The following is a 13,523-nucleotide window of genomic DNA, read 5'->3' on the forward strand; positions in this document are numbered from 1 at the left end:
ACCCAGTTGCCAAGGGTCTGAATTTTGATCATGTCACCGTGGAGTTGTTGCAACGGTTGCCGATGTAAAAACCGTCCCTCAGTCCCCTTTTTTTCAGTGCCGTTGTAACTTTGAACAGTCACTAAACAAACTGTTGTTAAGTCGAGGACTACATGGACTCCCATCAGGGCATTTTGTGAGTGTCCCCCTACTCCCCACTGCCAGGCTGGCTAGGTCACTGCCCCAATCGGCAATACCGTTTCAGAAGCCCCTCTTACCCTGCCAAACTCAGATGACCAGTTGACCACAATGGTGTTGGGGACTGTGGCTGAAAGGCGCACCAAAGGCGTGATGTTGATTGGTCGACTCGGTCGCTTGGGTTCTGCGCCATTTTTGGTGGGAGGGAGGTAACCCTGCATTGGCAGAAGAGAACAGCTGCATTCAAGCCTATGGGCACATTGACCATCATCACAATAGAATAGGATAGGATAGGATATTGGAAGGTATAGAATAGAATAGATGTTGGATGGGATAGGATAGGATAGGATAGGATAGGATAGGATAGGATAGGATAGGATAGGACAGGACAGGACAGGACAGGACAGGACAGAATAGAATAGAACAGGAGAATAGAATACAGAATAGAATAGAATGTAGAATAGAATAGAATAGAATAGAATAGAATAGAATAGAATAGAATAGAATAGAATAGAATGGAATAGAATAGAATGCAGAATGGAATGGAATGGAATGCAGAATAGAATGGAATGGAATGGAATAGAATAAAGAATAGGATGCAATGGAATGGAAGGGAACAGAATGGAATAGAGAATATAAGTAGAGTAGAGTAGAGTAGAGTAGAGTAGAATAGAATAGAATAGAATAGAATAGAATAGAATAGAATAGAATAGAATAGAATAGAATAGAATAGAATAGGAATTCTTTATTGGCCAAGTGTGATTGGACACACAAGGAATTTGTCTTGGTGCAAATACTCTCAGTATATATAAAAGAAATATACATGAGTCAAGAATCATCTAATGATAGTCATAGGGTACAATAAGCAATCAAATCATACTAGGAAACAGTCAATAAAAATTGTTAGGATACAAGCAATAAGGTTACAGTCATATAGTCACAGGTGGGAGGGGAGGGGTGATAAGGGGTGATGAGAAGATTAATAGTAATAGTAGTGCAAACTTTGTAAATAGTTGGACAGTGTTGAGGAAATTATTTGTTTAGCAGAGTGATGGCATTCGGAAAAAAACTGTCCTTGTGTCTAGTTGTTCTGGTGTGCAGTGCCCTATAGCGTCGTTTTGAGGGAAGGAGTTGAAACAGTTTATGTCCGGGATGTGAGGGGTCTGTAGATATTTTCCCAGCCCCCTTTTTGACTTGTGCAGTATACAGGTCCTTGATGTAATGCAAGTTGGAGCAATTGTTTTTGGTGCAGATGACAGACTCAATAATTCCTCTGTAAAACTATATCAGCATACAATTCTACAGGCAGGCGGGATATGGTTTGCTTCACTGTGGTTTGTTTGATAAACCAAAATGGGTTGGGCTCAAGCCAAGTTAAGCCATAAACCAGGGTGGATAAATATTGATTTTTTTTTTAATCTAAAAAAATCAGATATATTTAAATCGGATTTTTATTCATTTTTATCGTATCCAATTTCATAAAATGCTTTTGGAGTAAAAATCTATCTAAAGATAGTTTTCTATTTAAAATACATTAACTTGGTGATATCACTAGTATGGGAGCTATCATAGTATTATCTTTGCTATTAATTTATGTGTTATTACATTAGTATTATTATTAAAGGGTAAATTTTTATTATAGTATTAGCTATGGTTTTTGATCCTTGTAAATTGTATGCCCTGACAATATGCTATATTCAAAAATGTTTATGAATAAAACTATAAAAAAAATTAAAAAATTAATTTAGTTTATTCAGCCTGAAATGAAGCTTAATTATGTAGCATGAGGCTGTATAGTCTGCAATATTTATATTTTTTGATAAACTCATTTAACAAATCCAAGCTCTGCAGAGCTGAGATAACATGCCCTGCATTGATGCAGTCACACAATTTCACACTAACCATGAGATAAATCATAAAATGAAGTTCAGGGATATTCCTTTTATCCCACTGTTTTGCAAATCTATGTGTGCTGCCAATTGTATGATTGTTTGGAGAGAAATGCATCTGTGCCATCAGGCTCTAAGGGGGAGAAGGAAGGGCAAGCAGTAAAAACGGAAGTGAAACCTTCTAAGTAGCTTATAAATATAATATTAAAGAGTATCTGTCATTTCAGATCCAGTCATGTCCCTCACCTGGTTGTGTCCCTGCAAAATTAAAATTGAATGGGACTGTCGGTGAGTCAACAGCAGGTCAGAGGAGAAGCCGTTGCGGCAGAGATGACAGTGGATCTTCATATTGATTTAAATCAAGTCTTTTTACTCACGATTTAAATCGTGATTTAAATCGTGATTAAGTTGACTTGATTGAAATCAAGTCCACCCTGCCATAAACAGAGACAGCACCCCTTGGCTGGGAGTGATGTTATCGCCAGGGTCACATATTCCAAGAGACAGAAGCAGAGTTTTGAAAGAAACCGATGGGCTTGAAGGAAGGCAAGCAATTAATGTTGAATTATGTAAAAATGAGATGGGTGCATAGCGATATTGACGGAAATTTTGGATAACTTGCCTAAAAGCATGCTGTGGTAAAACAAAGGGTTGGGATTCGACCTGTTCGGGCTGGGTTGGGCAAACCAGATGTTAAATTTAACATCGCCAAAGCGGTAGTGGAACCGATGGCTGGCCCCGCCCACCCCACCCCGCTCTTCCCAGGAGTCTCCATGTGGCCCGTTTTGGATGCAGATTAGTGCAGAGGCTTGGGGACAGTGAAAAACCAGAAGTTCTAGAAGTCCAAAAATGGGCCTGTTTACAGCTTCCAGAGGGCCTCTGGAGCTTGGGGAGGCCATTTTCGCTTGAGGGGAGCCTCCGGACTCTGGGGAAGGTGAAAAACGGCTCTCCTGGAAGTTCTGGTAGGCCACAGCCACCGTGGCCGTGCCCACCCAGCAACAGGGCAGTGAACCGGTTGCTGGGATTTTTGAATCCCACCCCTGGGTCAAACCCAATGGGGCTTTTATTTAGGTTTGCTCGAGAAACTAGTTGAATTTCTTTCATCCAGCCGAAAAAAAGAACAAAAAGATTTCAGCTCTACCAATCAACACCCAGAACAGCATAGGTTAATTCCAAGGTTAACATCAGACCAACAATCAAGTCAACAACAACCCAATCAAGAAATTGCCCAAAAGAACATGTCTTAACAGCAGCAAGGATTATCTTCACACAATATTGGTAAAATGAAGATTTACCGTGAGATGAAAAAATAATTAAGAAGATACTATAGACTGTGCAGAAATGGATAGATTGACATTGAAAATTACCGCTGCACCACAGAGAGCATTTTAACATACTGCACCTCTGTATGGTTTGCCAATTGCACAGTGGCAGATAGGAAAGAACTCCAGAGGGTTAAAGTCATTGCCCAGAGGATCCTGGGTTGCCCTCTCCCCTCTTTGGAAGAGCTTTATAGCTCCCACTGCCTTAAGAAAGTTCAAAACATCCTGGGAGAGGGGAGGAGCTGGCACCGTGATGGTATGGCTTGCAATCGAGCTCTACGATTGCAGCCGATATCTTCGCCCCTAGCCGGTCCAAACGGACCTAAACCATCTCGTAGGGACGGTTATCGTGAGGGGTATACCCTGTGGATCCCAGGGACACCGCAAAGTCCCTGGATGACCCAGGAGAAGTCCCTTTTGCTGGCGGTGGAGAGGCAGCCCCCAAGCTGCTGAAGTCGGGGCAGCTCCGGAAAGGAAGAGGCTGAAAGAGAAAGTGTGTCGGCTGGGTGAGAAACTTTTTTTTTTTCAATATTTTGAGGCTTGAAAGGACACTTTGATTGCTAGAAGAAATCTCCGTGATTTTTGACAAAACTGAATAAGCGGCGTTTTTTAAGGGAGACGTCAAAGCGAGGCTTTATTTTTATTTTATTTTTCTGCTACCGGACTTCATTGTTACTTAGTAGATAACCGGACAGGTTTTTTTTATATATATGTGTTGTGGCTCCGGGCTTGGATTCAGCTCCTATGATTGATATGAGTTCAAGTGAGGAGGTCATGGCAGAAAAATATGAGCCAGCCTGGCTTACTGATTGGACTGATAACCAGGATGACGAGATGGACGTGACAAAGGAAGACGGACCTGATGTATTAGAATTGTCAGGACCTTTGACCTCCTCTGGTTCCTTATCTGATCAACAGCCGGGAATGGCTGACAGGGAAGTTTTGAGAGAGTCTTCTAGTGGAGATGAGAACTTGGAAAATTTGTGGTTAAATGTAAAAAATAGAAGACGGTTGAGAAGGCAAAATCAGCTGGAGCGAATGAGAAGAGCGAGTCAGTAAATTAGCACGTTGCCTCAATGAGTATAAAAGGACACAGCTGGGCTGGTACATTTTGCCAGGAACAAAGTGACTATTTGAGTGAGGACGTTATAGCAAGGAGCTCTGAGACTGGAGATTTATTGCCAGGACTGGTTTGCCGGACAGAGTAAAGATTTATGCTGTGGTTTCTGCCAGCCGTTATCTTGTAAGACTTCTTTCCGTTTGATTTAATTGTGAAACGGCTGCTTTCTGTTTTGTTCGTTTGAATTTTGAAGGGGAGTCATAACATATATATATATATATATATCTTATTTTCCCTTTGGATTTTGCTAATTTTTTTTTCTAGGCTAGAGGCTCCCTTTGGTTATTTTTCTCTTTGTATATATATGTATATATTTCTTGTTCTTTTTTTTACTTCAATTACGCTTTTCTGAGAGGAGGGGGGAAAGTGAGAACTAAGAAACTTTGTAACACTGCCAACTAGAGGCTTGAAAATATTTTACTTGAAGTGGAGAGAACCGTGAAAGACTCCTTCTCATGGACATTCTAATTTGATTAGAGGGAAGAGCGCAGCAGAATATTATTACAGGTGCTCTTCTGGATTTCTATCAACAATTAAATATCTATGGCTTGGCTTTGAAGCTTGTGGGAAAGGGAAGAGAGTCATAACAAGAGCCTTGGACAACTAAACAAAGTGCAGTGTGTTGTTTCTTTCTTTTTAATCTTTTTTTAGTTTCGCTACCCCACCCCACCCCACCAGCATTATGGTAAATTTTTATTTTAGCAATGTCTTTATTTTTACTTTTTATTTTCAAGGGGAAGCCTTAGAATTTCTCATTTTTATTTTTAAATTTATTTTTTTTCCTTTTTCATTGGGATTTTTGCTTTTTCTATCTATGCTCTTGGATTATTTTGGTTTCCTTTTTTCTTTTTTTCATAATTGAGATTTTCTAGATGGATTAAGGTGTGAAGAACCTGAAGAAATCTTTTTTTTGCTTTGTCCTTTATTATTATTATTATTATTGGGTCTTCTTTTTATTTTTATTTTTTATTGTGGACTACTTTATAATTGGACTAGGGTCAGGAAGAACCTGAAGAATCTTTTCTTTTTTCTTTTTTCTTTTCTCTCCTTTACTACTGGGCTTTTTACTATTGGACTTTTCCATTCTGGATTATAATTGGCTACTTTCCTAATTGGATTAAAATTTGAAAGAACTTGAAGATTTTGAATCATTTAAAATGAGCAGGAAACTCATACCTCCGGGTGCCTCTATATCTACTTCTGCCTCCCCACCATCTGGAGGACAACATTCAATTCAGGTAATGTTAAAGCAAGACAAAGAACAAGAAAAAGTAATCTTACAGATAATTATGCAAGGAATCCAAGACCTTAAGATAAAAACAGACACCATTGAACAAAGAACAGGGAAGACTGATGAAAAAGTGGAAAATATCCAACAGATGATGGTGAAGTCTTCTACGCAGAATTTTTTGGAAGGAGAGAGGAAGAGGCAGAAAAAGAGGTCTCATTAATTGAATTTCAAGAGGAACAAATGGAGATTGAAAAAGAAGAAGGCGCAGTAGGTGGACAGGTGGATATTAAAGACCAACGTGAACCAAGATCTACGAGAGTGGCTAAACCTAAATATAAAATATAATCATGGAAGAGAAAAAACTGATTACAATGAATATAACTGGACTGAATTCAGCTGCTAAGAGAAGGAAGATCTTTCATAAATTAGGGAAATTAAAATTTGACATAATTTGTTTACAAGAAGTACACATTAAAAAGCAACACGAACAATTGTTAGTACAGCCAAAACTAGGGAAATTATTTACTTCTCTGACTCAATGTAAGAAAAGAGGAGTGGTTTTATATATTAAAGAGGCCACCCCAGCAAAATTAATTTACACTGATGAAGATGGAAGAATATTAATGGTGGAAATAATGGACAATAATAAAAAAATACTTCTGACTGCAATTTACGCTCCGAATGATAAACAAGAAGAATTCTATAAAAAATTACATATGAAAATGACTGGACTGGACTACGCTAATATAATTATGATGGGGGACTTGAATGGAATTGTGGACAACAAACTGGACTATATAGCAACAACAGCAAAGCACAACAGAAAGACTCTTCCTAAATCTTTTTTTTAAATGACAGATGAACTAATTTTAAAAGATATATGGAGAGAAAGAAATGCTAAAACCAAACAATATACTTTCTATTCAAATAGACATTTATCATGGTCCAGACTAGATATGATCTGGATTTCAACAGAATTAATATCTAGTGTTCAAGAAATAAACATTGAAACAAGTACTTGGGCAGACCATAATCCATTGATAATTAAATGGAAGGGACAAAACAAAAGATCGAGATGGACGTTAAATAATACTATTTTAAAGGAGAAGGATTTTATACAATGGATCAAGAAAGAACTGGCCTTTTTCTTTAAAGAAAATAGAAAAGAAGATACTTCAATGCAGAATGTTTGGGATACAATGAAGGCATATGCTAGAGGCTTGATAATAGACCGTAAGAAAAAAGAATATTAGGAAAAGGCAAGCCACTAAAGCCTTGGAAGATGAGTATAAAAGACTTGAAAAAGAACTACAGAAAATGCCACAGAAAAAAGATATCAAACTGAAACTGGACATAACTAAACATAAAATGGACTTATAGAGAAAGAAGAACTGGCACAGAAAATTAGGAATGCTAAACAGAATTACTTTGAAGATGCAAATAAGCCAGGTAGATGGTTAGCATATAAGCTGAGAAAGGAGAAAGAGTCGAGGAAAATATCGCAGTTAATAGATGACCAAGGTCAAGTTTGTTATGGCAATAAAGAGAAAAAGGAAATTATCCAAGATTTCTATGGACAACTATACAAGAAAGAGAATATTGATGAGGAAAAAGTCAAACAGTACTTGCAGAATGCAAACTTACCTAAGATATCCAACGAGACTGAAGAAATGTTAGAAAGTAATATAACAATGATGGAATTAAGCCAAGCACTTTAGAAAAAAAATAATGGGAAAGCACCAGGTCCAGATGGGCTGCCTGCAGAATTCTACAAAATATTACAAGAATCATTGAGCATTTCATTGTTAGAAGTTATGAATGAAGCTATGTCAAAGAAGACGATACCTAAAACATGGTCAGAGGCTTATATTACACTTATTCCAAAAGAAGAGGCTGATCCACTACAAATTAAGAACTATAGACCGATTTCTTTATTAAATGCAGACTATAAAATCTTTGCTTCGATATTAGCAGAAAGACTTAAAAAATATTTGAATAATTTTATCCATCCAGATCAAAATGGATTTCTGCCAAAGAGACAAATTAGAGACAATATGAGAGTAATTCTGGACACTTTGGAATATTATGAGGCGCATCCTGAAAAGCAAATGGCTCTGATATTCTTAGATGCCCAAAAGGCATTTGACAATGTGAACTGGAGATTTATGTTACTCTTATTGGAACAGATGGGTTTTGCTAGAAGATTTATTCAAGCAATAGAAGCAATTTACCATGAGCAAACAGCAAAGGTAATGATGGAGGGAGAATTTACAGACTCTATTAACATAAGGAAAGGCACAAGACAAGGATGTTCCCTTTCTCCTTTGCTATTTGTATTGACTCTGGAAGTGTTGAATAGAAATATTAGAGAAGATAAAACTATAAAAGGAATGAAAATTAAAAAGGAAGAATTTAAATTACAAGCCTTTGCAGATGACTTAGTTTTTATTTTGGAAGATCCTGTAGAAACAGCTTCGAAGCTATTGGAAAAGATAGACACATATGGTGAGGTGGCTGGTTTGAAAATAAATAAAGATAAAACAAAGATTTTGTCAAAGAACATGTTACTAAGACAAAGAGATGAATTGGCAGATCTGTTGAAAATCCAAGTTATGAACAAGGTTAAGTATTTGGGGATATATTTGACATCAAGATGTAGTACATTAAAAGAGAATAATTATATTAAACTTAAACAGCAGATAGCCCTAGATTTGAAGAAATGGGAAAATTTACAACTGTCATTAATAGGGAGGATTTCAACAATCAAGATGAATATTTTACCCAGAATCTTATTTTTGTTTCAAACAATACCAATTAGGCTTGGAAAAGACTATTTTGAGGACTTAAATAAAATTGTCTTGAAGTATATATGGCAAGGTAAGAAAGCGAAGATAAAGCTAAAGCTTTTGCAAGATGCTAGAACTAGAGGAGGTTTCAGCCTGCCTAATTGGGAGCTGTACTACCAAGCTGCAAATTTGATGTGGGTTAAGGAATGGATAACATTAAGGAAGACTAGATTGTTGACACTAGAAGGTCATGATTTGTTGTTGGGTTGGCATGCTTTTCTATGGTACAAGGGAACCAAAACACAGGGCTATTTTCGAAGACATTATATACGGGAGTCTTTGTGGTTAAATTGGGAGAAGATAAAAAAACAATGTTATTTGAAAATTCCAGTTTGGTTATCGACGATAGAAGCATTCTCTTATCCTATAATTTATAAGAAGGAACAAACAGTTAGATATGGAGAATTATTAGATGAAAAGGGTGAACTTAAATCGATAGAAAATCTAGAGGAACAAGGTATAAAGATGAATTGGTTTTCATATGTGCAAATACACTCAAGGTATGATGAAGATTCCAAAACAGAGGGATTTTGTGATAAACAGACTGATTTAGATAAGATTTTGACAGATACTGATAAAAAGGTGATTAAAAAACTATATGGTTATTTATTGGGAATTAAGCTAGAGGAAGAACAAGTTAAAGAAACTATGATTGCTTGGGGGAGGAATTTTGGATATGGGATTGATTTAGAGAAATGGCAGAAACTATGGTCGCAAAATTATAAAATGACAATGTCTAAAGAAAATCTGTATAAGATGTTTTACAGGTGGCATTTCCCCCCCGACAAGGATAGCAAGAATGTTCAAGAATAAATCTGAAAAATGTTGGAAATGTCATCAGATACCTGGTTCATATTACCATATGTGGTGGACTTGTGAGGACACTAGAAAATACTGGACTAAAATCCGCATGTGGTTGGAAAAAAATGACAAAGAAACACATAGATCTGAAACCAGAGCTCTTTTTATTGGGAATCCTACCAGATGTATACAGTAAAGACTTGAAATATTTGATTGTAAATGTATTAACTGCAGCTAGGATTGTATTTGCTAAAAATTGGAAAAATGAGAAAATTCCATTGCAGGAAGAAATTATTAAGAAAATATTGGAATGTGCTGAGATGAGTAGATTGACATTTGAAATTAGAGAGCAAGAAGGTAAACAATTTTATAAAATTTGGGACCTTTTCTATCAATGGTTGGACGATGAAATACAACAATAGAATATTTAGAATGTTAGTTAATAAGGAATATCTTTGTTTTTTCTTTTTCTCTTGCTATTTGACGCTACATCTATAAAGTGTTTTTTTTTAGGATAGAATTGGTATGATTATATGCTTTGTTATAGAATAAATTACCTAAATTATAGTTATCTCATAAAGTATGAATGAATAAAAGTATAGTCAAATGATTTTTTTTAATAATGATATGAGGATATATAAGTTTGGATTGATAATAAGAGCTATTATGTAACATAACTGTAATTGAGACTACGAAATGAATGCACAAAACTGATGAACCAACCGACACACTGTTTGTATGTAAGTACGAAGAGAGCTGATGCTTTTATGTTTTGTCTGTTTTGTTTGTTAAAAAAAACCAATAAAATTGTTTTCAAAAAAAAAGATAATAAAAAAAAGAAAGTTCAAAACATCCTCAAAGATCCATCTCATCCTGGGCACCCTTTTTTTTGTTTTGTTGAACTATTACCATCTGGCAGATGGTACTGGATAATAAAAACAAGGACAAATAGGCTGAAAAACAGCTTCTATCCCAGGGCAGGAGCTCTGCTGAATTCTGCTGTCTTGTGCAGTGTTGATGCAGTGTTGGGGGGTTTCAATTCAATGTGTGGAATGTGAAAGATGTGCATTTGTTTTTTCATGGTCATGATGTGCACTGAAGATGGTGTCTGATTTCGTTGTATGAGGTGCAATGACAATAAAGTAAAGTAAACTAAAAGAAAGAGGATATAGAATAATATCAAACATGGAATTTATTTTACCAATGGCTGGAAAAAAGGGGTGAAGATTAAGTATGTAATTTGTATTGTTAAGCAAATTAATACCCAGATAACACGTTTATTCAGCACTAAGAAATGTATTTAATAGAAAATCAATATTTAAAAAAACTACCAAAGTAAGGCAGGACATAAAAATATATTAATTTTAGAGAAATGATGATACAAGGTTTATGGTTTTATAGTGAAGTATTAGCAAGAGAAAGAATAAGGAAGTGTGAAAAGCCAAACCACAAGGATGATCTATTGATCACGTCATATTTGCCAAGAAACCTTGTCTCGCTTGTAACAAAACCACAAGCTAGGGAGTTTAGTAAGATGGGTTTGTGACATCCAGCCATCTTAGCTAGCAATAGGGGAGGGGGAAAGCTGTGTTTCAAGTAACCAATGAATGACTGACAAGTTATATTTCTGTGTTTTGCCCCTTCTGAAGAAGTATATAGGCATGTGCTGTTCTATAAGAAATTTGTTCAGAAGTAGCTCTGGCTAAAATACTCTGAACAAATAAAACCAACTTATTTTTGGATTCCAAGATCTGAGTCTCGTAATTTCCTGCAACAAAAGAGCCATCAGTAAATGGCCCACCCAAAGAATCTCCAAGACCACCACCCCATCCACACAGAGCAAATATAAACTGACGGCAAACAGGACTCCTTACTAGTACTGATGATGTTACCTAGTTAGGTCATGAAACGTCTGCCAGAAAACAAGGAAGCTCAGAGAGCACCAGAGGTGAGGGGGGATCCACCCCTTACAAAGGGGTGACCTGGACAATCTTTCTTCACCCAGCACAACAGAGAGAACAGAACCGAGGAAGGCTGCCTATTCCCAGCTGTCTTGGGGCAGGTGGAATCCAAACAGGGAGCCACTGAGTGGGGGCTACCTCAATCATCCAGTTGGAACTATTTACTTTCAAGTGTGGGAAACGGAGAGGGGAGAGGAGCAGAGATGATATTCAGCCGGTTCTGACCAGTTGAGTAGTTGGGAGAACCAGCCAATCCCACCTCTGACTGGCCCCGCCCCCATCAATTCGCCCCCTCCCAATGAGTCCCAGCTGATTGTCAGGATCTCCTTTGGTTGCCCTACACAGGAGAACGGAGCTGGAAAGCAGCTTAGTGGGGTGGGGAAGGAAGGGGGATTTGGCAGTATATGCTTCCCCTGCCACGCCCACCAAGCCATGCCCACCAAGCCACGCCCACAGAAACAGTTGTAACAATTTTTGAATCCCGTCACTGCAGAGGAGAGGTCTACTCACGGGCAGAGGGCAAAGCTTCCCGTTGATTTTAACAAACAAATTGGGAGGGAAGTAATCTTCCTGCGGGCAGCTGGTTTCACATAAACAAAACCTGTATAAAAAATATAAAGACAACACCAGAAGGGTTAAGGCAAGGGTCTTCAAACTTGGCAAACTTATCACCTATCACCTATTTATCATCTCTCTCTCTCTGTACCTACCTATTTGTCTGTCTGTCTGTCTGTTTGTCTATCACAAGGATCTTCAAACTCGGCAAGTTTAAGGCTTATGGTCTTTAACTCCCAGAATTCCTGAGCTAACATGACTGGAGGTGGAGGAATTCTGGGGGTTGAAGTCCACAAGTCTTAAAGCTGTCCAGCTTGAAGACCCCTGGGTTAAGGGAAAGAAAATGCAAGAACAATCTCAGCTGCTACAGCCGAAAGTCATGAAGGAGGCATCGATCCATGAACAGCACAGTAAACCTAAGCACAACATGCGAAAACATACGCTTGGCGAACAATTATCAGACTGGGAGACTAAAATCAGACAAATGTGGAAATTGACAATATGTGGCAACAGTAGAAATCCAACTTAAGTTTAAGCAAGAATGGCTCCCTTGCATATGTCACAGAGCAAGGAAGATTTGAAATATGGCTGTCACTCTGCATTATGTGGCTGTAGAAGAAGCAACTGATGGAAACTCATCAAGGAGAGAAACAACCTGGAAATAAAGAGGAATTTCCTGACAGTGAGAACAATTAACCAGTGGAACTGCTTGCCACCAGAAGTTGTGGGTGCTCCCTCACTGAAGGCTTTTAAGACAGCCATTTGTCAGAGATAGTATCCTGCCTTGGGCAGGGGGTTGGGCTAGAAGACCTCCAAGTTCCCTTGGTGACTGATGAATCAGGATCTCTCCTGCTACTATAGATGCAGCAAATAATTTCCCGCTTTTCAAACATTCTTAAAAGAACCTTTTCTTACCTCAATTGCACCTGTACAGTATAATCACATTTGGCACCAGGTAAGATATCTCTGGAGGGGGAAAAAGGAGAAGAAGCTTAAATTTGTCTGGAAAATAACAAAGCAAATGTCGGAATCTGATGTATACATAAAAATTAGACTTCTAGTCCCACTGGATGATCTCTCTCCCTCCCTCCCTCTCTCCTCTGTCTGCCTGTCTCTGTCCCTCCCTGCCTCCACATACCATACACATGCTATACACAAACACACACACGCATATATATATACATGTATTCTGATTTATCTTTGAAGAGGTTTCACTTCTCAGTCCAGAAGCTTCTTCAGCTCTGACTGAACAACAACTAATCAGTGGCAAGAGCTGAAGAAGCTTCTGGGTTGAGAAGCGATACCTCTTCAAAGAAAAACCAGAAAGTTCAGCTGTCTCTTGAAAAAAGCACCTTTGGGACAACCACGATCTGGGGGACGGAGAATTTCCATAACAAATAACGAGAGAGAGACATATTTCAACAGAGGGAAGAAAAAAAACCTCCTTACCTGGAAGTAAGAATCTGTTGCACCTGCTGAGGAGTGAGAGCGAAGGTGAAATGGGCTTCCTCGAATCTCTGGCTGTTCACCGAAGCTGCAAGGAGAGGAGCACAGGTGACTTCCTGCCCACCCTCTGGATTTTAAGGATGGCCGGAGTTATGCCAAGCCGGCCTTCTGCAGC

At 38.1% G+C, this 13,523-nt stretch overlaps 1 protein-coding gene across 3 annotated transcripts in view; it reads right to left on the reverse strand.

Annotated features, from left to right (window-relative positions):
- Positions 1-13,523, reverse strand: part of PIAS3 (protein inhibitor of activated STAT 3) — a 48,829-nt gene that overhangs the window by 21,408 nt on the left and 13,898 nt on the right. For 2 of the 3 annotated variants that reach the window (XM_026721831.2, XM_087913754.1), the window contains exons 3-6: positions 13,352-13,436; positions 12,818-12,868; positions 11,858-11,948; positions 258-392 (exon numbers count right to left, since the gene is read on the reverse strand). In XM_026721831.2, the coding sequence (XP_026577616.1) occupies positions 258-392; positions 11,858-11,948; positions 12,818-12,868; positions 13,352-13,436 (362 nt within the window). The remainder of the gene's footprint in view (positions 1-257; positions 393-11,857; positions 11,949-12,817; positions 12,869-13,351; positions 13,437-13,523) is intronic. The other variant, XM_087913753.1, reaches the window with a different exon arrangement.

Source organism: Pseudonaja textilis, chromosome 16, assembly GCF_049901715.1.
Source record: "Pseudonaja textilis isolate UNSWEBS1 chromosome 16, rPseTex1.2, whole genome shotgun sequence".
Lineage (NCBI taxonomy): Eukaryota > Metazoa > Chordata > Lepidosauria > Squamata > Elapidae > Pseudonaja > Pseudonaja textilis.